Below are 23,676 nucleotides of genomic sequence, written 5' to 3'. Positions count from 1 at the left end.
TAGGAAAAAAAAAAAAGAACTAGAGGGCCAAAAACACAAAAAAAAACCCAAACTGAAGTTTCTGTTTTCTATGTTCAAAAAGCTTGGGCTGTGGTTCTCAGAATTAGAAGTCACCTTATGTTCAGGTATGTAAGAGTCTGCAGGTTTGTGATGGCTACCGGGATGCTCCTCAGACAATTGTGATACAAGCTCAGGCTCTCCAGTGATATTAGATGGCAGGCATCCTCTGGTATCTCTGCAAATCTGTTCTTTGACAGGTCTGGAAGGGAAACAAAGGGAAAATGCCCACAAAGGTTAATTTCCAGGTCTACTGTAGCAGCAAGCATGGCCAGTAGCCCTATACCCTCAAGACACACAGGCCAAGCATATTCCATTGCAAGGATGACAGTTATTAAATGCAGACTAGTGAGTTATCTCTTCAGTGGACATGTTATAAAAATTAGGAAAACAGATAAACTACAATACCCAATCAAAGGGACTCATGGTGCTATTCAGAAGATGGCTGACTCTTCCACTTAATTAATCTGAACAGCTTAAAAATAAAAACATTCGATAGTGAGGTCATTACAATTCTAACACACACACAATACATATAATATATAAATACACCCCCCCCCAAGTAACACACAAAAATGCATAAGCTTTATACAGTGCTTGAATACAGTTTTAAGTGATTACAGGTCACATCTGAACGGATATGTGCTAACGCTCTGTGCTCCAATAAAGTAACAGACTGCAGCTAATCCGGTTCAATAAAGTCTATAAAGCTACTAGAACCATGCTCTGAAATGGTATCATCAATTAAGTGATACCTAGAGCCGACTATGTATCTAACTGGAACGAGCAGCATTTCACGTTTTTCAAACAGAAATATCTGATAAATTATAGACAAACTCAATAGGATAGTTGCATGGACTTTAGAAAAAAAATTAGATTTTTTTTTTTTCAAAACTCTTGTCTTTTAAAAGGAAAAATAAGCATACATTCTTATTTAGTAACATGAGGATCACGTTTTAAAACAAACACATTGAGATGAGCTAAATGTATTTCAACTTTATGTTCAACCTTTACAAACATTGTGACCAATGGCAATTTTTTTCCATCTCTCCTTTCATTTCTTATTGTATGCTCGTTCCCGTTATGGATGATTGTTATTAAGCTTAAGTTGTAACCTAGAATTCCTTTATGTGGTCTCCAATGTCTCTGATTTTTGATTTTGGCTTAGATTTTTATGAGTGGTAGTAGTATATCAAACAAAGGTGAAATGTAAATGTCTGTAAAACTCAATTCAAGACAGAAGAAAGGTGTTTACAGAAAAGAAACAGGTAATCCCACAGTTCAGGATGCTTAAGTTTGGCATTTCTATCTATGGCCCTCTGATCAGCACTACAACCTACACACATGGCTAAAAAGAATAAGAGCATGGTTAAAAATAAGGCAGTGCCTGGTCCTCTTAAACTGAGGTTTCTGAAATTACTGGGTGTCGGCCAGGAAGTTCTGACATGCAGGAAAGGCTGGATTGCTATTGTTAAATAGCTTTACTCCTTCAGTACCCATCTTTTTAAGAATGCTTTCCTTGAAAAGTATGGCTGATCAAGCAGAAGCCTCAAAGCTGTAGTCCCAGTTCAGGAGTGCTCACCACTACCTCATAAAAAGACTAGCAAGGACAGACTAAGTTGGCCATTCCTGATGCAATACTGCAGAGCCCACCTGATCTCACATTCTTGTACATAAGGAACCTCCATGCTTTTCCTAGGCCAGAGTTTCACAAACTGTGTCATGACTCCCAAATTGGTTCACATAACCCATGTTTGGGTCGTGATATGGACAATCCCTCCATAAGGGCATTGGCCACTGCTTAGCGTTAGACCTTGTTGAATGAAGCAGTATATGAAGCTGTAAATAAACAAACCAAACTATGCCCCAGGGGTGGGGGGGTGCTTTCTGTGGCAGCATGAATGAGAAAGACTGGTAAGTGCTATCCAAAGCTCCTTAGAATTCGGTTGTCACCCTTTCTGTGAATAAAATTGTTATTCCTGAGTTTACCATTTTGAGACCAGGTCAGGTTAATCAATAGGCAGATAAGATGGATGTCTAGGGCAGCAAAGCAGTTAAAATCAAAACAACAACAACAACAACAACAACAAAAAAGTCCTGATAGCCACACAATAAAACAGCCCTTTGAATAATTCCCTTTACATATGAAGTACTGCTTTTCACCACAGCTATTTTTTTCCTTAGGCTTTATAACTTTGAAGGCATTTGTTTTGCTTTGTGTCTATGCTTCTGACACAACTCTGAACTTTCAGCTGGATTTAAGACATGCCACTAAGTCAGACCAATTGTCTATCAAACCAACAACCCCTTAACAGTGGTCAGTCATATCCCAATTAGGAAAGCCCATTTCATGTTGCTTGCTCTCAGAAATAAGTGGTGAAGACAACCAAGGCTGCCCAGCTGAATAATAATTCATAGGCCTACCTCTAAAAAAAAGTCCAACATTTTTAATAACTCAGCTAAATTTGCAGTGAATTGTTCCGGAAGTTGCATTATGAAATTTATATGGTGACGGGATCTGAACTTTCTGCTGTCTTGCGTGTGTTAATGCCTACAAGGTCATTACACGATTGTTCTACTGCAGTGATCAGATTGTTCCCTTTTATTTCCTGTAGTAAATGCAACATTACACGATGTAATACCGGCAAGCGAGCCTTCTCTGGAGTAGCCCCCACACTCTGGAATGCACTGCCTCAAAGGCTGCACTTAACACAAGACTATCTCTACTTCAGGAAGCAGGTGAATGCTTGGCTCTTCAACCAGACCTTTAATGGAAGAAGTAACTAATTCGTTAGTCTCACTCACACACACAAGGAGTGACTCAGGATGCATATACTGCAGTAGGACATGTTTATCCACTCCTACCCTAGCTGAGATAATATTTACCCATTTCTCTGACCTCATGTGCAACTCTCTTTAAATCAATCACCTTACTTTCTAACTCATCCTACTTTCTTACCTATCTATATGTTACATCTTTGCTCTAACCTTCACTATCAATTATAATGTTCATATTGTTCTATTACGTATTGTGTTGACATTGTAAATAGTATACCATGCCATACTTTGTATTGTTTTTGAATATTTTTACTGCTGTAATTGTCTATTGCTCATGTTTGATCTTTTCTTACTGTACACCGCCATGAGTGAATTCCTTCAAAAAGGCAGTAAATAAATCCTAATAAATAAATTATTGTGTGAGGGTATATTACCTGATCAGCTTAAGACTGTGACTGTTAAACCTCTGTTACAGAAAGGTTAGCTAGATCCTTTGGTTATTACCAACTATACACCTATTTCAGTTTTGCTTGCTCTAGCGAAAATTGAGAAATTGGTGATGAAGCAATTAATGGCTTTCAATGATGCTGCTGCTTTGTGGGATGTTAATCAGTTTGGCTTCTGGGAAGGTCACAAAACAGAAATGTTATTATCAATAGTTGATGTATTAAGGAAGGGGATGGACAGAATGTCCAAATCTGTTTTGTTTCACTTGATATCTCGTCTGCATTTGAGACTGTGACAGGATGCTTTTTGGGGGTTGAGAGGGAAGGTACATGATTGGTTTCTATCCCACTTGAACAGAAGTATGATAGTAAAATGGGCTGAACTGTTTCTGAAAGCTTTGAGGTGAGTGCAGGGGTGCCTCAAGATTTAGCCTTGTCAGCAATGTTATTCAGCTTGTATATACAGCCAATCTGTACCATGATAAGGGACTGAGATGTTGATTTTAGAATTGTCGGACACAACCGCACTGGTTTTCCCTCGATTAGATTGAGGAATGTGGTGGGCATTTGGCAATGGCTCCGGTCTCCAGAAAATTAAACGACAAGCACACCTCCTGCTGGGACCAGAAACCCTGTGCCAGCTGACCCAGACAGTGAGCTTCACAGCCTCCGAGACTGGCATCGATGGTGACCACCACTCACTGAGGAGAATCCAAGCGAACCCCTTTAGAAAGGTTGGACATCCGGAGACACCAGAGACTCCTGTGCTCCACCATTCTGTGCGGCAAACAGACTCCCATGGAATCCAACTGAGAGACCACTGGGAGAAGAGAGACCTCTGAAGAGGGTGCATATGTGCTATGGCACAAGAGACAACTATCGACGCAGCCATGGAGATAGGCGATCTCTGAAGCAGGCCTTGAATCTGACCTTGCAACTTGTGAACTCAGGGGTCCAGAAGGAACACCCAACCCTGAAGGGTATCAGACACCCCAGATAGTCTAGATTTTGACGGCTCCAAGTGGCTCTTGAGAGAGATTATCACCCAACCAACGGATTCTAGGAAACTGACCACATGAGCCGTGACCTCAGAACTCTCCCAATAAGACTTTGCCCAATCAACTAGTCATCTAGATACGGATGGACCAAGGTCCGCTCCTTGTGTAGGGCCTCCACAACCACTACCATAACCTTTGTACAATTTCGACGAGCTGTCACTAGCCCATAAAGGCAGCGCACGAAACTGATAATGCTTGCCCAAAACTGTGAAGCGAAGGAATCTCTGGTACATCTGATGGATCAGTATGTGAAGATAGGCCTCAGTCAAGTTCAGAGCAATCAAAAATTCGCTGGAGTGAACTGTCACCATGACAGTTCCAAGTGAAAACTAGTACGTTGAGAGCCTGATTTACATCTTTGAGATCCAAGATGGATTGAAAGATGTCCTTCTTTGGCATAACAAAATAAATGGAATGGCAGCCCATTCCAATCTCCGAAGGACATACCGGACAAACTGCCTGAAAACAGAGAAGCCTTTCTACAGTATCCATGAATGCCCTTGCTTTGACTTGAGAACAACAGGGAGTCTCCACAAAGGCAAACTCCAAGACATACCCGTCATGAACAACCTCGAGCACCCATTAATTTAAGATTATCTGGGCTCACCTCCAATAAAACTCTCACAGCAATCAGAGGATGGGCTCCCGACACCTTCACTTAGAAGGATGACCCTGGGACTAAGAAGAGGACCCATCATCCTCTGCCTCCACATCTGGCACCATGAGCTAGGACCACAGAAAGAAGCGAGGCCTTTGTGCGCTAGCTAATCTCCCCTATCTGAAACACTTAACACCCATGGCCCCTACTGGCCAAAAGTCCATGACCCACAGACCTAAGATGTTCTTCTGGAAGCTGTGGCACCTTACTCACCAACTCTTCACTAACTTCTCCAACTCCTTTTCAAACCATAAGGCGCTCTGAAAGGGAAATTTACTAAGCTTGGATTTAGAGGCAGCATCCGCCAACCAGCCTCAAAAGCCAACGAGACCAGCGGACAGCCACCCCAAAAGCCATAGACTTTGCCAAAGCTCACAGTAAATCGTACAGCGTATCTGCCAAGAAGGCAGACCCTATCTCAATCTTGGCGACTTCTGTATCTACAGCACCAAGTCCGGATACAGCTAGACCATGATCTAGCCAACTGAAAAGGAGCATCTGGTACATCCCCACTGGGCTTGAACGATATCTGTAATGTACTGGTGCATAGAGACTTATCAGACCTACAAATGCCCCTCACTAAGGGATCCATCTTACACCACCAGTTCTTAAAATTCAAGGTAGAGGACACTAGAGACATCAGCTCCTGCAAGTCTTCCTTGTGAACACCCTTCACTACCAAGGGGTCCTCACCAGGAAGCAGCTCATCTGGTGAAAAACTCCCCCTGAGCTCCCTCAAGAGCAGCATCACCCCCGAGAACCTCCGCACTATCATCCAACCCAGGCTCTGTATCTAAATATTCCAAGGAACTATCCTCATCCTCAAGGTACCAGGAGACCCTAGGACGCATGAAACTGGAAGAAGCCCCCCCCCCCCCCCCCCCCACACACACACACACAAAGGGACCTGGAGAGTCTTCAGAGTAAAAAGAAAAGCCCAATACATGGCAAGAACAAATTCTGGAAGAAACACTTCCCCACCCCCACAGGAAGTCCTCCCTACACAGTCACCTGACTAGAAGCAGAATCAGAAGACTGAAACAGGGGCCACGAGGGTTGCTCCCCTGCCGCAGAAGATTGCTGATCCAAAATAGCAACCCCTGCCAAAACAGGGACCACCAACCTAGGAGTTAGATTCAACAACAAAGCCGCTGGCGCTAAAACCCCCTGCCAAATCTGCAGGCACTGAAATATCCAGCAATTCTGCAGCGGTACAAATTTTATGCACTCCCGCCGCAGTCAGACCTCAGCGCTGACTGACTGGACAGCGTGTCAATTTCTTTGCCATGGTAGTGAGAATTTGCACCACCTTCATTCATCCACAGAAGACAGCCGTCTACAGTGCGTCAAAAATAAACTCCGGCGCTGCACAAAACCGAAAGAAGCACTGCTTTGCTCATCTGTTTTTCAAAATGCTTTTTCAACAGGAAATAAAGCACAGAGTATAGTATGACTGTCTCCCAACGGCAATCCAAACACCCTTCCATCGAAGGGGACAAGGCTCCACAAACGCCACTTCTCCAGAAGGCCCCTAGGGACCTGAAAGGGAAGAAATAAGAAAAAAAAGAACAGAAACTGAAGGACTCACCACCTACCACCTGCTAGAGACTGAGAATACTGGTTCTAGCTGAGGCTGGACAGGGTTCTTATTGGCTCTCGTGAAAATCAGAGTTCTCAATCTCCACCTGTTTTGAAAACGTGCATAACCCCATCTGTCATTTTTTGGTCCAGTCCTGAGGGACGCTAAGGAACAGCGAAATCCAAAAAAGCAACTAACAAGAAAACAAAAGGGGGTGGACAAAAACAGTTGGTGTTTTAATAAACAAATGTACATTTATCCAAGTGCCTCATTTTGGATTTTATTGAAAGGCTGTTTGTCCACCCCTAATCCCATGTAATAGCCACACAGGAGCTTTCATGCAGAAAAAAAAATCTCAGGTGTCTTTGGGCGCATCCTTTTCTTTGCATTTTCCCAATAACTGTAGCAATTATCAGGGAAACCAGTTATCTTTTTATATCTAATTCAGATTAAGAAGTTTCTGCAGGATAAGACATCAGGAGTCTTTTTTTTTTTTCCTTTCGGCGGGTAATTTAAATGAAGTTCACACATAGTGTATACCACCATTAAGGTGAAGAGATCCCCTCCCTTTAAGACCATTAAGCTGAAGAGATTTTTCCCCCTTACTTCCTTTCCCTTTTTTTATTATTTTATTTAATATTTTGTCCTACTTTTGTTTTGTATTTTCCCCATAATATGGGCCAAGTGATTTGGTTGCTTTACCTTTTTATTGTTTGACTTTGTGAATTGTTATGATGTTTCTTTACTTGTGGATTGTTTCCAAGTTTATTTAAAGTTTGATATATCACCCAAGGAAAAACCTTCAGAGCGGTTTATAATTCAATATAGAATTAAAAAAAATGAAAAGAATGTCATAATTAATAAAATAGAAAAGAACAAAAACATCAGATGACAGAACAAGAAAAGGAAACAAATTCCGAAAGGCTAAAAAAAACACATAACATATTGTTAATCTAATAAAGGAATACATCTGGTTTAGGCTCCCAAATTCTATTTTTATTTATTCAGTACTTGATATATCACCATAGTGAAAACAAGCTTCAAAGTGGTTTTACAAGCTCAAGGGACTACAATAGGAAAATGAGAAACAAGACAAGTATATACCATATGGCTAGAGAAACATTAGGAGGGTAAATGAGTAGGACAACCGCAACACTGAGAAATGTAACTGAATGCGATAGAACTGGAGATAAATAGGAAAGAACTAATTAATGTGTCACAGAACTATAGAACTACGTAGAGACTCAGGATAATAATCAGGTCTTCAAAGCAGATTTAAACTTCCTTTCAGATGTTTCTAAAATGAAGGTCTATTGGCAATATATTCCAAAGCGAATGAGAGAGAAAGAAGTAGCTAAGAAGAAGTCCTTGTGACAGATGGTACTTTTGAACAATGACCATCCCGATTTAAACTCTTAACCTTTGCAACTGCTCCATTTTTTTAACCATAGCTGCTCTTTAATATTAAATGCTGTTGTGTGGTGTATATTATATATTGAGGAAATAGATCCAGTAGTCACAAGCCTTAACCGGTGGTTATTTGAGCTGGATTTAGTCATTTTGATTTTCATGGAAACTGAGGTCACCATTATATTGTTGCCAAATTAACATTTTCGTTATGGCCACGTGGAGGTAGTATACCACCATTCTCTTTCCTTTCACACATAGAATTTTCATCCATAAGGATTCTACAACGCAATCTGTATCCTGCAGAATTTTTATTCTGTTTGACTAAATGCCCTCCAATAGCACCATCCCCCATCCAATTTGATCTACCCTATCATTGCAATATAATTTAACTAGTTATCACTGTCCCATTGGTTATTCACCCTCCATTAGGTCTCTGAGATGCAAATTATATTTACCTCTTCATTCAGTGCTATATACTCCACATTCCTTAACTTATTTTTTAGGCTTCAATCATTTGTATACAAACATTTCAAAGTGTGTTTTTTGTTTTTATCTACAACCTTCTTAACAGATGACAGGGATAATTTGCAATCCTTACTCTGCTCTTCCCTTGAAGACATTTGGCTTACTTTTGTCTAATTCAAAAATGAGTGGAATAAACACAAAGGAATCCTACTTAGAAGGCATGGAACCAAACAAGCTTAGTGATGACTAGATGGCAACACCAGTAATTGGGAAGCAAAGCCAGTACTGGGCTGACTTCTACAGTTTGTGCCCCGATCGTGGCTGGACAGATTCCGCTTCAGTAGCTGGAGAACAAGGACATTGCCAGGCAGACTTCTACAGTCTATACCCTGAAAATGGCAAGGACAAATCAAGATCAAGTATCACATCATACCTTATGCTATGAGGTTACCTTGTTCAGCAGACTGGATGGATCATCCAGGCCTTATCTGCCATCATCTACTATGTTTTGCCTTTAGAGTATTCTGATAGAGATACAGTTACAACAATTTCCCTGTTTTGATAGTATCCTTCAAATATACCTCTCTCCTGAGTGACCGTCGGCTTTCCCTCATGCTCTAGTTTAAAAACTGCTCTACCTCCTTTTTAAACATTAGTGCCAGCAGCCTGGTTCCACCCTGGTTAAGATGGAGCTCATCTTTTCAAATTAGCCCCCCCTTCTCCAGAATGTTGCCCATTTCCTAACAAATCTAAATCCCTATTCCACGTACTTTTGTCTTAACCATACATTGAGATTCTGGAACTCTGCCTGCCTCTGGGGTCCTATGTATGGAACAGGGACCATTTCTGAAAATGATAGTCTGAGGGTCTGGATTTCAACTTTCTACCTACTGTAAGAGCATAAATTTGGTTTAGAAAACCTCCAGTATACAAATGGCCATGATGTATTCAGGAAAATTGGAGTAATATGGAAGGGAGAGACCATAGGTTTCAAATATGTGAAAGAGGTGGAGAAATGTTTACAGTTACTCTTCCCAGGGCACCCTCTCCTCCTGGAGAACTGCACCATCAGGAGGCAGGGAGGCCTTGGACTTGGATGATTCTGGAAAAGATCATGCCTCTTTCAGATATGCTGCAGAAAACTATCAACATTTTTGCAACCAGTGATGCTGATAAACCGGAGGGAGAACATACAATTATATCCTTATATCATCAAATTAGCCAGACTGTGGTGAAAATATGGAATTGTTGTGATAGTCTGACATTGCTAGCACTAACTAAAGTTTGCTTGGCAAGAGACCTAGAACTGTGTGAATCCTGAACAGAGAACAAACAATTCAGAGGCAAATCAAAGGGTAGCTGGGTTTCTTTCTAGGACAGAGTTGAACAGCTGCTGATAGTCTCTTCCAAGGCTGAGTGCGTGGTCTCCCTTGGGAGAAAAGAGATGGCAGACAATGCTTGCCACGCAAGGACTGATACTCTGATGCGTTTTGTTACAATTAAAAAGGAAAATGAGGCTCATGTATACTATACTAAAAGAGCTAGGGGGGAAATGGAGGTGGGAGGTGGAAATGCAGGGCAAGAATGCAAGGAATGACGGTTAAAATAAGTGGGTGATGGATGTGTGGAAAATTGTAAGTGTTAAGATAAAGATATTCTCCTTTGACATCTTGGGGATGCAAACATACATGAAGAAAAAAGTGCTACTAGAGCTTGACAGAATGGGGTCAGATATATATCTGACACAAGAAACCTATATGTGATATAGGACTGTACAGATAGGAGACGACCATCATTTATTCGGGAAACCATGCAGTGCAGGAGTGACCATAATATGGATAATGTTCCAATTAGGTCATAAGGATTTTGATAGACCATCAAGATAACACACTAGCAATGGAAATACATATGCAAAATGTTAAATGCTGCCTAGTGAATGTGTAAGATCCAAACAAAGGGCAGGCCTTGCAGAAGATTGTTCTACAGACTGCACTCCCTATCGTGCTGGATGGGAATATTAACACAGTTATGTGCGAGAGTCTCAACTCTCAACATATAAACTCCTTGGGGGAGGGGGATAGAGGGGAGGAATGACAGCTGATAACTGACTTTTCCTCTGGGAGGTTAGGAGAGTCAAGAATACTGGGCATTTTTGCCATAATGGAATAAAGCAGAAACTCCAGGGCTAGAAGTTAGACATTTTGGTCTAGACCTATTTTCAATCGCGTCTAAGTCACAAAAAGTGCCCTAAATGACCACCAGAGGGATTAAGGAATGATCCCCTCCTTACTCCCTCAGTGGTCAATGACCACCCTCCCTTAGAAGTTATGGCAAGTCCTGTTAGAGCAACAAGCAGGTCCCTGGAGTAGCCTAGTGGCTGGTGAAATGCACTGTAGAGAAGGGGACCCAGGCCCATATCCCACTCTAACTGGTACACTTGTGGTAGAAAGTGCGAGCCCTCCAAAACCCATCAAAAATCTACTGTACCCACATATAGGTGACACCTGCAGCCATAAGGGCTATTGTAATGGTGTACAGTTGGGTACAGTAGGTTTTTTCTTTAATGGGTTTTGGAGGGCTCACCATACAATATAAGGGGTAACGGTGAGATGTGTACCTGGGACCTTTTATGTGATGTCCACTGCAGTGCCCCCTAGGGTGCCCCACTGCTCTGCTGAGATGTCTGTGTGGCCAGTCTACTAAGAATGCTGGCCCCCTATATATCCCAGTGGCTTGTTTTTATGCTTTTTTCCCTTGGACCGTTTTTTCCCGAAAATGGTCTTAAGAGAGAGACGAACTGAGCACAAAAACGTTTAGCAAATAGTCATTTGTGAAACAAAAAGTTGGACATTTTTCTGGTTTGAAAATGGTCATGTTCGCTACTGGATTTTTAGACTTTTTTGCAAAATATCCAAAATTGGCTTAGACATATCGAAAATGCCTCTCTCTACTTGTTATTCATAAGCACATAACAACTACATCAGCAAGTATTGAGATTCCAAACTGATCAAATTACTTGGTCTGACCATATGTTAGTATATCTCATTCTAGCAAGGACAGGAAACAATGCACAAGGTAGGAATGGGTTATGCACAATTTAGTGCTGTCCATAGGCATCACTATGGGGGTGCAAATGCACTCCCACAAAAAATCTTCATTGCACACCCTTTGCACTCCCTGTGAAAGCCACATGCGAAATCCCCAAGTCCCCAGACCTAACTGAACAGTTTAAGTAGGTCCGGTGACTTGGGGCTTTCCCCAATTCATGGAGGGGGGGGGGGGGGGGCTTTGGTGTTGGTTGGTAATGACAACATTGGGCAGCAGCGATTCCCCAAATCACTGCTTCCCATGTCATCTCTGCAGTTCTAAATGGTGGCTGCGAACTCTCGCGCAACCTACTGTGAGAGGCTGCGGCCGCCATTTTGAGCCAGCAAGAGAGGGAAGTGCACATTAATGGAAGGGAGCAGGGAAAGTGCACATGAATGGAAGGGAAGGAGGGGGGAATGCTACACTTGGATAGGAGGGTAGGGAAGGGAGTGATGCGGGATAAGTGTATAGAATATTGCATGAGCAAAAAAAGCAGAAACAGAAGAAACTGACTAGGTTGCAGAATGAGCTAAAACAGATCAAATCTAGCACAGGAGAGAGCAATCAAAGAAAGCTTTCAAAGTATTGCTGGTGAGATCAATGTTATGCTGTCAGACAAAGTGACATTTATGTATAGGAAGATGGGATAGTGTTACTACATTTTGGAGGGGGGGATTAAAACATTTCAACTGAAAATTTGGCACAATATGGAAAGACATGGGAAAGTTAGCAGCAATATGGAAGAAATTGCTCAGTGCTTTCTGAGTTACTATCAAACTTCATACCTCTGAGCTAGATGGTATTCATGAACATTTAGACCTTTTATTACATACCACAATTTAAAAAAAAAGATATTAGGAGAAAATCAAAAACAGATACTGAATGCCCTGGTTTCAGAGAGGGAAGTCCAATAAGCATTTAGGTGGCTGGCCCTGACAGAGTTCCATCATTTGTTAAACACAAACAATAATGAAAGATAACTGGTACCTGGTGCCAAAACATCACAACTGAAAATCCCATGGTCAGGATTAATGAGAGACAGTTTAGTGATTTAGCCTTGTTGGGTAAATAAAAAGGATGATGAATGGTATGGACCCTAACTAACTGACTCACCCAACCTGCCCTGATGAGAATGGGTGTGGTTGCCTTTAAGAACATAACGTAGTTTGAAAGATTACAGAATTAAATGTGTATAGTAGAATAAACGGAAAATGCTTTCCTACCAGTTTTGACATCAGCAAGTTGTACTGCATCTCATGTATAAATTTAACAAAAATGTTGATGTCATGTCTTTTTTAATTATTAAATTTTGCATTACAATAACTGACCGGAAAAAAAAAAAAAAACTTTTTCAAGTACACCCAAAGCAAAAAGCTGTGGAAGAGTCAGTTCGACTGTTGACAACTGAAGGATAAAAAGGAGTGCTCAAAGAAGATAAGATATTAGCAATAAAACTGAACTCTTTGCTTCAGTCTTTACTAAGGAAGATGTTGGAAGTCATACTCGCACCAGAAACACCTTTGATAGTGACGAATCAGAGCAACTGAAGCACATCGTTAAGTCTAGAAGATATAATAGATTAAGCTGACAAACTTAAGAGCAACAAATGGCCAGGACTGAATGGTATTCACCCCCCAGAGTCCTAGAAGAGCTCATACAAGAAACTACTAGCATTTTATTAGTAAACTGTACCTACAATTCAAAATGGCCATGGTTCCAGAGGATTCAAGGGTGGGTAAATGTAACATCCATGTTTAAAAAGAGCTATCAGGTGATTTAGGAAATAGCCAGTAAACCCAACATCTGTGCTGGGCAAAATGTTTGAAGCCATACTTAAAAAAAAAAAAAAAAAAATATATATATATATATATATATATATATATATACACACATACATACATACATACACACACACAAACGTTACTGACCATGATTTAATGGGAATGAGTGAGCATGTGCTCAAAGGCAAATCTCATCTTACTGAGCAGATAACAGTAAGCTGGTGATATAGAATATTTGGATTTTCAAAGTCCATCAAAAGAGACTCCTGAGGAAACTGAAAAAGCCATAGGATAAGCGGCCATGATTTGTTGGGGGATTGCAAACTGGCTAAAAAACACAAAACAACAACAACAACAACAAAAAGTATAGGAGAGAACAGTCAGCCACACTACTGACCCTTTTCTGTAGACTGCCCCAAGGGGTAATTACTGGGACCTGTGCTAATCAACATTCATGATCTTGAGATAGGTTTGACAAGCGAGATGATGAAATCTGCAGATGACAAGTCATTAAAAGAGGAAATACTTATAAAGATTTGCAAAAGGATCTTATGAGACTAGGCCACTGGACATCTAAATGGCAGATGAAATATAATGCTGATAAATGCAAAGTGATGCATGTTGGAAAAAGTGGGTAGAGGTTCCAAGATAGGATTCACCACCCAATAAAAAGATCTTTGAATTACTGAGGGCAATATATTTAACAATTTTCAGTCCAGTGTGCCACTGCTGTAAAAAACAAAACAGAATATTAGCAAGGGGATGGGACGACTTCCCTATGAAGAAAGATTAAGGAGGTTAGGGCTATTCAGCTTGGAGAAGAGACGGCTGAGGGGAGACAAGATAGAGGTATATAAAATAATGAGTGGAGTGGAACAGGTGGATGTGAAGTGTCTGTTCACGCTTCCAAAAATACTAGGACTAGGGGGCATGCGATGAAACTACAGTGTAGTAAATTTAAAACAAATTGGAGAAAATTTTTCTTCACCCAACGTATAATTAAACTCTGGAACTCGTTGCCGGAGAAAGTGGTGAAGGCAGTTAGCTTAGCAGAGTTTAAAAAGGGGTTGGACGGTTTCCTAAAGGACAAATCCATAAACCGCTACTAAATGGACTTGGGAAAAATCCACAATTCCGGGAATAACATGTATAGAATGTTTGTACGTTGGGAAGCTTGCCAGGTGCCCTTGGCCTGGATTGGCCACTGTCGTGGACAGGATGCTGGGCTCGATGGATCCTTGGTCTTTTCCCAGTATGGCATTACTTATGTACTTAAGTTTAAAAAAAAAAAAAAAAAACCCACAACAACAAAGATGGAGAACAAAACAGATTCTGCCTCTGTATAGATCTCGTACAACCACCCTCGAGTTCTGGTCATCTCATTGTGGGGGGGGGGGGGGGGGGTTTGTTTGGGTTTTATATATATATATATAATATATATATATATATATATATATATATATATATATACAGTGGGGGAAATAAGTATTTGATCCCTTGCTGATTTTGTAAGTTTGCCCACTGACAAAGACATGAGCAGCCCATAATTGAAGGGTAGGTTATTGGTAACAGTGAGAGATAGCACATCACAAATTAAATCCGGAAAATCACATTGTGGAAAGTATATGAATTTATTTGCATTCTGCAGAGGGAAATAAGTATTTGATCCCCCACCAACCAGTAAGAGATCTGGCCCCTACAGACCAGGTAGATGCTCCAAATCAACTCGTTACCTGCATGACAGACAGCTGTCGGCAATGGTCACCTGTATGAAAGACACCTGTCCACAGACTCAGTGAATCAGTCAGACTCTAACCTCTACAAAATGGCCAAGAGCAAGGAGCTGTCTAAGGATGTCAGGGACAAGATCATACACCTGCACAAGGCTGGAATGGGCTACAAAACCATCAGTAAGACGCTGGGCGAGAAGGAGACAACTGTTGGTGCCATAGTAAGAAAATGGAAGAAGTACAAAATGACTGTCAATCGACAAAGATCTGGGGCTCCACGCAAAATCTCACCTCGTGGGGTATCCTTGATCATGAGGAAGGTTAGAAATCAGCCTACAACTACAAGGGGGGAACTTGTCAATGATCTCAAGGCAGCTGGGACCACTGTCACCACAAAAACCATTGGTAACATTACGACATAACGGATTGCAATCCTGCAGTGCCCGCAAGGTCCCCCTACTCCGGAAGGCACATGTGACGGCCCGTCTGAAGTTTGCCAGTGAACACCTGGATGATGCCGAGAGTGATTGGGAGAAGGTGCTGTGGTCAGATGAGACAAAAATTGAGCTCTTTGGCATGAACTCAACTCGCCGTGTTTGGAGGAAGAGAAATGCTGCCTATGACCCAAAGAACACCGTCCCCACTGTCAAGCATGGAGGTGGAAATGTTATGTTTTGGGGGTGTTTCTCTGCTAAGGGCACAGGACTACTTCACCGCATCAATGGGAGAATGGATGGGGCCATGTACCGTACAATTCTGAGTGACAACCTCCTTCCCTCCGCCAGGGCCTTAAAAATGGGTCGTGGCTGGGTCTTCCAGCACGACAATGACCCAAAACATACAGCCAAGGCAACAAAGGAGTGGCTCAGGAAGAAGCACATTAGGGTCATGGAGTGGCCTAGCCAGTCACCAGACCTTAATCCCATTGAAAACTTATGGAGGGAGCTGAAGATGCGAGTTGCCAAGCGACAGCCCAGAACTCTTAATGATTTAGAGATGATCTGCAAAGAGGAGTGGACCAAAATTCCTCCTGACATGTGTGCAAACCTCATCATCAACTACAGAAGACGTCTGACCGCTGTGCTTGCCAACAAGGGTTTTGCCACCAAGTATTAGGTCTTGTTTGCCAGAGGGATTAAATACTTATTTCCCTCTGCAGAATGCAAATAAATTCATATACTTTCCACAATGTGATTTTCCGGATTTAATTTGTGATGTGCTATCTCTCACTGTTACCAATAACCTACCCTTCAATTATGGGCTGCTCATGTCTTTGTCAGTGGGCAAACTTACAAAATCAGCAAGGGATCAAATACTTATTTCCCCCACTGTATATATATATATATATATATATATATATATATATATATATATATATATATTACTGAAAGCTAGAGGTTCACAGAAACGTGACAAATCAAATACCTCCATATGAAGGCTGGCTCAACAGGTAAGAGACAACGACAAAGAGATGAGAGAAGTTTATAAAATCATAAGTAGATTGGAACAGTTAAATAGGGAGCTCTATTTAACAAGGACGCGCCAATAACCGATTGTGAGCCCTCCTGGAACAGAGAAATATCCAGTGTACCTTATTGTAACTCACCTTGAGCTACTACTGAAAAAGGTGTGAACAAAATAACCAGTAGATTGAAAATCTATCATAGAAAGTTTTTTTTCTATGATATGCAAAATTATGTTGTGGGCTCCATGTTGCTGGAGGGATGTGGTCAAGGCAATCAATATAGTTGAATTCAAAAGAGGTTTAGACAAGTTCCTAGAGTGAAAGTCCATAAAAAAATAAAAAAATAGTAGTAGGTAGACTTGGGAAAATCATTACTCAAGCCCTAGAAATGAGCTATGAGAAACAGATCTAATTTTTGGAATCAGACCGAAGTGATCGCTTTTGAAGACAGAATGATGGGCTCTATGGACCTTGGTCTGACAGCATAGCTTTTCTTCTGTGAACTACCTGCCGATTTCCCTTAGCATATGGAAGATTACTTTAGAGCAGTTCTCTCTCGCACTAAGGGCTAACGTTGATCAATAAGGCTTTACACCTCAAACAAGTCTGATGTGGGATGAAGCTGGGTAAGCAAAGAGCTGGCGCTCCAATAGGGACTACCAGCAAAAGGAAGAGATCCAGAAACAAAAGAGCAGGAAGAAGTAACTACACCAAAGTCCCACTGCCAGAGAGTTCTTTGCATCAAAAAGTAATCCCAAAAAGTAAATTGCCAGCTATGTCAATATTGGTTATCAGAACAGAAAATGGTTCTCATTCGTGGCCTAGTAGTTAGGGTGGTGGACTTTGGTCCTGAGGAACTGAGTTCGATTCCCACTTCAGGCACAGGCAGCTCCTTGTGACTCTGGCCAAGTCACTTAACTCTCCATTGCCCCATGTAAACCGCATTGAGCCTGCCATGAGTGGGAAAGCGCGGGGTACAAATGTAACAAAAATAAATAAAAAATAAATTCTTAAAAGGCAAGGTAAAACTAGGTCATTTCTGGCAGCAAAAAAAAAAAAAAAAAAAGATGGACTTATCAAACATATAAACGGCGAGTGACCGTACTCACTGCAAATGCGCAGTAGAGACTTCCCTCTCTGTCCCGCCCCCGCGTCAATACGTGATGACGGGGGGGGCGGGACAGAGAGGGAAACTGCACCGCCGACGTTGCTACCGCTCCCCCCCCCACTCGGAGTCGCCGCCGCCACCCCTCCACCCGGCCCGGGCCCTCTCTTCCCTTCTGAACTTACAGATCCATTCGCCGAATGCAGCAACGCACATCAGCTGAGCTGCAGTGAGCCCTTCCTTCTTTGCCTGTGGCCCCGCCCTCCTGTGACGTAACGTCAGCGAGGGCGGGACACACACAGGCAGAGAAGGAAGGGGCAGCTCAGCTGATGTGCGTTGCTGCGTTCGGCGAATGGATCTGTAAGTTCAGAAGTGAAGAGAGGGCCCGGACCAGGTGGAGGGGTAGCGGCGGCGACGACTTCGAGGGGGGGGGAGCGGTGGCGACTTCACGGGGGGGAGGGGAGCGGTGGTGACCGCGGGGGAGGAAAACCTCTATACCAGCCCGTTTTTACGGGCTCAACGGCTAGTTTTAGTATAAAGGGCAAAGAGCAGGAAACTAGTTCAGATATCAGCTAAGAATAGAATAAGTGACCATAAAGTTGAGAACTGGCAGATAAATGTTGCGTTTGCCATAAAAGGCAAAACAATTTATTGATGGCACTGCAAAAAGATAGAAAAGGAAAAGTTATGTCCTTGCCTGATAACTTTCTTTCCTTTAGATGCAGCTGGATTCATCTGCTGCATCTAAAGGAAAGAAAGTTACTTGTGTGTTGTGACCATCTACCAGCAGGTGGAGATAGAGAGTACTGAACTCTGTTATAGGACAGTTTTGCTCCTGGACCTTCAGTATCGATTAGCGAAGCAGAACCTAGGATACCAATGAGTATCATTCCTCTCAGTATAAACTGAAATTATCCACAGAAACCTAGAACTGACCCAACACCTAAAACTGACAAGTGAACTCACTACACTGCGGAAACACCGAGGGGTGGGCTCTGGATTCATCTGCTGCGACTAAGGGACAGAAAGTTATCAGATAAGGACATAACTTTTCCTTCCTTAGCATCAGCAGCAGATGAATCCAGATACTTGTGAGATATAGTAAAGCTGTCCTCACAACTGGTGGGAAGAAGCAACCTGCATGACCAGAACCAAACGGCCAAAGGAAGCATCCTTCTGAGCCACAACAGGAACAGTCCATAGACTATTATTAAAATGGACTTGGGGAAAATCCACTGCTTATAACTAGAATAAGCAGCATAAAACGTATTGTACTGTTTTGGGATCTTGGCCAGGTACTCATGACCTGGATTGGCCACTGTCGGAAACAGGATGCTGGGCTTGATGGACCTTCAGTCTGTTTCAGTATGGCAATACTTATGTATTTATGACTTTGGAAAAAGGTTCTGGGAGCTGTCGCGAGCCCGAAGGGCACTGCCCGAAACTGAAAGTGACGCTTGAGAATTGCAATGTGTAGGAAGCACGGAGGCGGCCAAATTGGAATATGAAGGTAGGCTGAGATCCAACACTGTGAGAAACTCCCCTGGCTGCACCACTGCAAGTACCAACTGCAATGTTTCCATTCGAAAATGACTGATGCAAAGGAACCAGCCATGATCATCCAAGCATGATCATCCTTTGTAACCACAAAATAAATGGAGTAGCAACCCTGTCAAAGTTCATAACTCGGTACCAGAACTGCTGCCCCCAACTCTTGTAAGGAGTGGAATATGGCCTGAACCGCCCCCCCCATTTTGCCAGTATGCTGGAAGGGGATTCCAGGAAAAAAAAAAAAATTTGCGATGGAGGAAAACTCTAATTTGTAACGTTACTCTGATAGCCTCTAGGACCCATTGGTCCAAAGTAATTTTAGTCCACTCCTCATAAGAGAGATAAATGACCTCCCACCTATTCTGGTGAAGAGTTGACCAACATCCCATCGTTGTGCCAGTCTGGCAGCAGTTCCTGTCCTGGGAGCCAAAGTGGCTGGCCTCTTATCCAACCAAAAGGACTGGTGCTGCTGAAATCTGGACTTAGGATAGGAGGAAGAAAAGGAGGAAGACCTCCCCAAACAATACGTCCTGGCCTCCTTCAGGCAGGACCTTGACTAAGTAGGAGTCAGCCAAATACCTAGGCCCTGTTTCTATATTAGGAAACTTCAGTGAAGATGAGAAATCGGAATCTGACAGGGCATCAGCCATCTGCTGAACCCAGCAGAGGCAAACCCGAGCGGCATACAAGCTACAAATGGCCGCCTGCAACGTGAAAGCCGAGACCTCAAAGGAGGGTTTCAGAGCAGACTCCAGCTTCCTATCTTAAACATCCTTCATCACAATGTCTCCTTCCATCGGGAAAATGGTCTTTTGTCACCGCTGCAATCAAAGCATCCAACCTGGGCAGCTTCAGTTTGGCCAGCTTACCCTATAAGCAGGGGATACAGCTGGGACATCACCCTGGAGACCACTACAACAAGATAAGCTCCTGTATTGCGACAGAGACCGGGAATACTTTAGGCAGGTGTCTAGTGGGTTTGCTGTACTGCAGGGGCTAGCTCCTCCTAACTTGAAATATTCAGGGCTGTAAAGCCTTTGAGATAAAGGAGGGAAGCTCCTCCTTGTGAAATATGCATACAACCAACAAACTCAACCTCCTCAGGTAATTGCCCAGGAGCAAAGCAGCTTCTGATTGCAGGGGTTCCTCTTGGAACCTGTGTCCCCTGGGAAAAACTGGACCAGATGCACTGACCCTGGAAGATCCCCCTGAAGGGACAAACTAGCAGGTGTTGCTAGAGCCCGCTTTAACATATAGGCTTGACGCAATAAAAAGCACAAATTTGAGTGTGAAAGGCTCCAATGAAACTCCCCTTTTGCCTATTCCCACCCCAAGAGGAAGCCCAAATACTCCCAGAGTGTGAACACCCAATAGCCTTTCATCCCCCTGAAGCGCTGACACCACTGGGGCTGCTGACTGCTGTTACAAAATGGCCGTGGCCTCTTGAGCCGTGGGGCCTGCGTCTGGTCAGGAATGTTGCGGACAGTATGATGGTGAGGCCTGCGCATGAGAAAAAAATACATATCCTCAGACTCCCCTGAGCATCTCTGGCAAAGCTGCACCTAAACAGGACCCTGAAGAGTGTGACATTGCTCATCGCTTCCCACAGTGGGAGCAGCGTTTGACTGCTTCAGCAACCATCCAGTACCAAACAAAGTGAAACCGGAGAAAAGGAAATGAGAGGGAACACTCACCCACTCACAAGAAATCCCCCCCCATTTGCCTCAGTTGTCAGTAAGTACGGCTGAAAAAAAGCCAGTCCTGCCTCCCAGTAGAGCCACAGCACTCAACACTACAGGAACCGCTCTCCCCAAAGAGCTTTGCCCCTTTATTTATTTATTAAATAGAAGGGCTGTTCTGAGGGTTTTTTGTTGTTGGGTTTTTTTTTTAGGGTTTGGGTTTTTTTTTTTTTTTTTTTTTGAGGCAGAGGAAGGATTAGAGAGCAAGTAGCTAGAAGGGGGCACGGGATGTAGGAGGAACCTGGCACCACAGGTATACCTTCCAAAGCTGGCACTGAACAGCCTGGGCATCCCCAAGCTTGACAGAACCAGAGAACCCAGAACTAAAGCTGATGCCAAAGATGAGTTCAGGAGCAATACCGTCCTATAACACAGAATTCAGTACTATCTCCACCTGCTGGTAGATGGTCACAACCCACAAGTATCTGGATTCATCTGCTGCTGACGCTAAGGAAATAAAGAGCTTTGCTTTAAAAAGGAGAAAAAGTTGTGTTCTTCAGGAAAAGCGAGAGAAACATTAAAAAACATGGTATAACCAAGACAGACATGGGAACCTACAGATACAGGAACTCTTCATATTACATTTAAAAACTCCTTTTTCCTAGATATTTGGTATCCAATAGCCCAATTACTCTTGATAAACCTGTCACATCAACAATCTTTTGGACTGAAGGAGAGCAACGGGGACAAGAAAGAAAAACAGTTTGGTTAATTTTCATTTCAGATAGAAGCTGAAGCAGGATGTGGTTTCTTGGGTGAATGCCTCACTTCTGCTTACTGAACTCAGCTTTTGCATTTCCCTTCTTAGAGCATTTCATCTGGTTGAAAAGGACAAGTCAAGAGTAATTCATTTATTCTAAATTACAGCCATTAAATAGCATTTACCCACTGTACATGGATACTGTGAGGCCTGTCGCCATCCCCTGTTGCCAACTGCCTTCATCAGAATGAACAATACATAGAATGTCACAGAAAGTGGAAGGCAAGGAAAGCAACCGAACTCAAGAACATTAATAAGACAAAACAGGGAGCAAAGTATACTTATTGGTAAAGAAGTGAAAGAAAAAACAGATCAACTCTGGCATTGCAAAAGGATGCAAATTGGAAAGAGTCCACATGCTTCATAGTCCTTATCTGATGTGTTACTCTGTTTGCTAATACAAAAGAGAAACAGCTGATAAAGGGGCCGTAAGAAGAGAGACAGCTACAATGAAAAGAGTTGCTTGAACTGGAAAGACCAAAAAAAAGAGGTCACTTTCTGACAGAACAGTAGATATATGGCTCCAGTGCTAACTCAGCTTGTTTGCTATAATTAAATCCCTTGCCTTAGTTTCCTAGGTACACACACATCTGGAATCTGTGGCAGGCAAAAACAAAATAGCATGAAGTCTGAGCAAGTTATTTGTTTTGACTACACACTCATGATGGCCCTGTTATTAGCCTTCTGCTCTCATTGATCAGGGAAATCATTTCAACTTACAGCCACAGGTAAAACAGTCTTCAAACAAACCCGAGCCCCTCCAACACACACTTATATCCACCTCCCAAATATCACCCAATCATTATGCAAAGTTGCTTACATGGAACTAATATTTGTGTGGCTGATTTAACCTGCTGTTCTTGAAGAGTGGCATCATACGACAGTGCCAAGGACAAACTATTACTACCTGGTGCCATACATTGGAGTATCCGAAAGCCCCAGAAGGCTGCTCTACTACTTTGTCCCTGTGGCTGAAAGGAAATAAGGGAGACACTGGAGCTGTCCTGCTGCTCCGCAATCCTGATCATCTGCTTCAAATCACCATAGCAAAAATGGCAAGCACTTAAGCTCACATCACATCCTAGGACCTACAGGCCCAAAACATGTTAACACTGCCTCTTTACTCCGCCAATCACATCTAAGCAGGATACTGCCGACTCATCCTCATCCAGGCCTCTCTGAAAAATCATATCCATCTTCCTACTCTTCAGAGGGGTTCATTTAAAGCTAAGGTCATCTCCTGGCTTTTAACATAGTAACATATAACTCTGACAGAGACTGAAAAGAAAAAGTGGGATTTTTAAATTATTTATTTTTATTGCTGGTTGAACATCTAAGTCCGTAGTTCCCAAACTTTCAGGTCACGGTACCCCTAGGCTACACATTTCCTCTCAAGTCTTCCACCCCCCTCCCCTGCTGCAGCCAATGGTCCTACCTTCCTTCCTCCATCCAGCTTCTGCCCCACCTCTCCCCCTGCCATCCATCCGGCTTCTGCCCCACCTCTCCCCCTGCCATCCAGCCTAAATCCCGTTTCCCCCCACAATCCATCATCTGCCTCCTCTATACCCACCCCCTCACACCACTGCCGCTTCTCCACCAACAGCAGTGGCAAAGCAAGCTTAAAAGTGTCCTCACCCCACCTTGTTTTGCCGCTGCTGCTTATCTAGAAAAGCAGCAGCAGCTTGGATGGCGGTGGTAGGTAGATGCTGAAAACATGCAGCGACACACAGTTTGGGAACCGCTAATCTAGGTTGTTTTTGTAACCTTTTAGAGAAGGAACTTTTTTTTTAACTTTTCTTTGCTGTAGGGGTTTTAGTTTTATCTAGCTTTTCATCCTAGACTTTCAAAGACAGGGAACGGCAATTACCAGTGTTTGAAGCCACTGGTGTATTTTTTTTTTTTAAATTACATTTGTACCCCACGCTTTCCCACTCATGGCAGGCTCAATGCGGCAGGCAATGGAGGGTTAAGTGACTTGCCCAGAGTCACAAGGAGCTGCCTGTGCCG

General features: G+C 42.8%; 1 protein-coding gene across 2 annotated transcripts in view; it reads right to left on the bottom strand.

The window, feature by feature from the left end:
* LRCH4 (leucine rich repeats and calponin homology domain containing 4) overlaps positions 1-23,676 on the bottom strand; it is a 134,129-nt gene that overhangs the window by 52,116 nt on the left and 58,337 nt on the right. For both annotated transcript variants that reach the window (XM_030187256.1, XM_030187255.1), the window contains exon 2: positions 115-259. In XM_030187256.1, coding sequence (XP_030043116.1) covers positions 115-259 — 145 coding nt within the window. The remainder of the gene's footprint in view (positions 1-114; positions 260-23,676) is intronic.

The sequence above is a fragment of the Microcaecilia unicolor genome, chromosome 14, assembly GCF_901765095.1.
Source record: "Microcaecilia unicolor chromosome 14, aMicUni1.1, whole genome shotgun sequence".
Lineage (NCBI taxonomy): Eukaryota > Metazoa > Chordata > Amphibia > Gymnophiona > Siphonopidae > Microcaecilia > Microcaecilia unicolor.
Note: the sequence above shows the minus strand (reverse complement) of the source record. Positions and strands in the feature narration are given on the sequence as shown.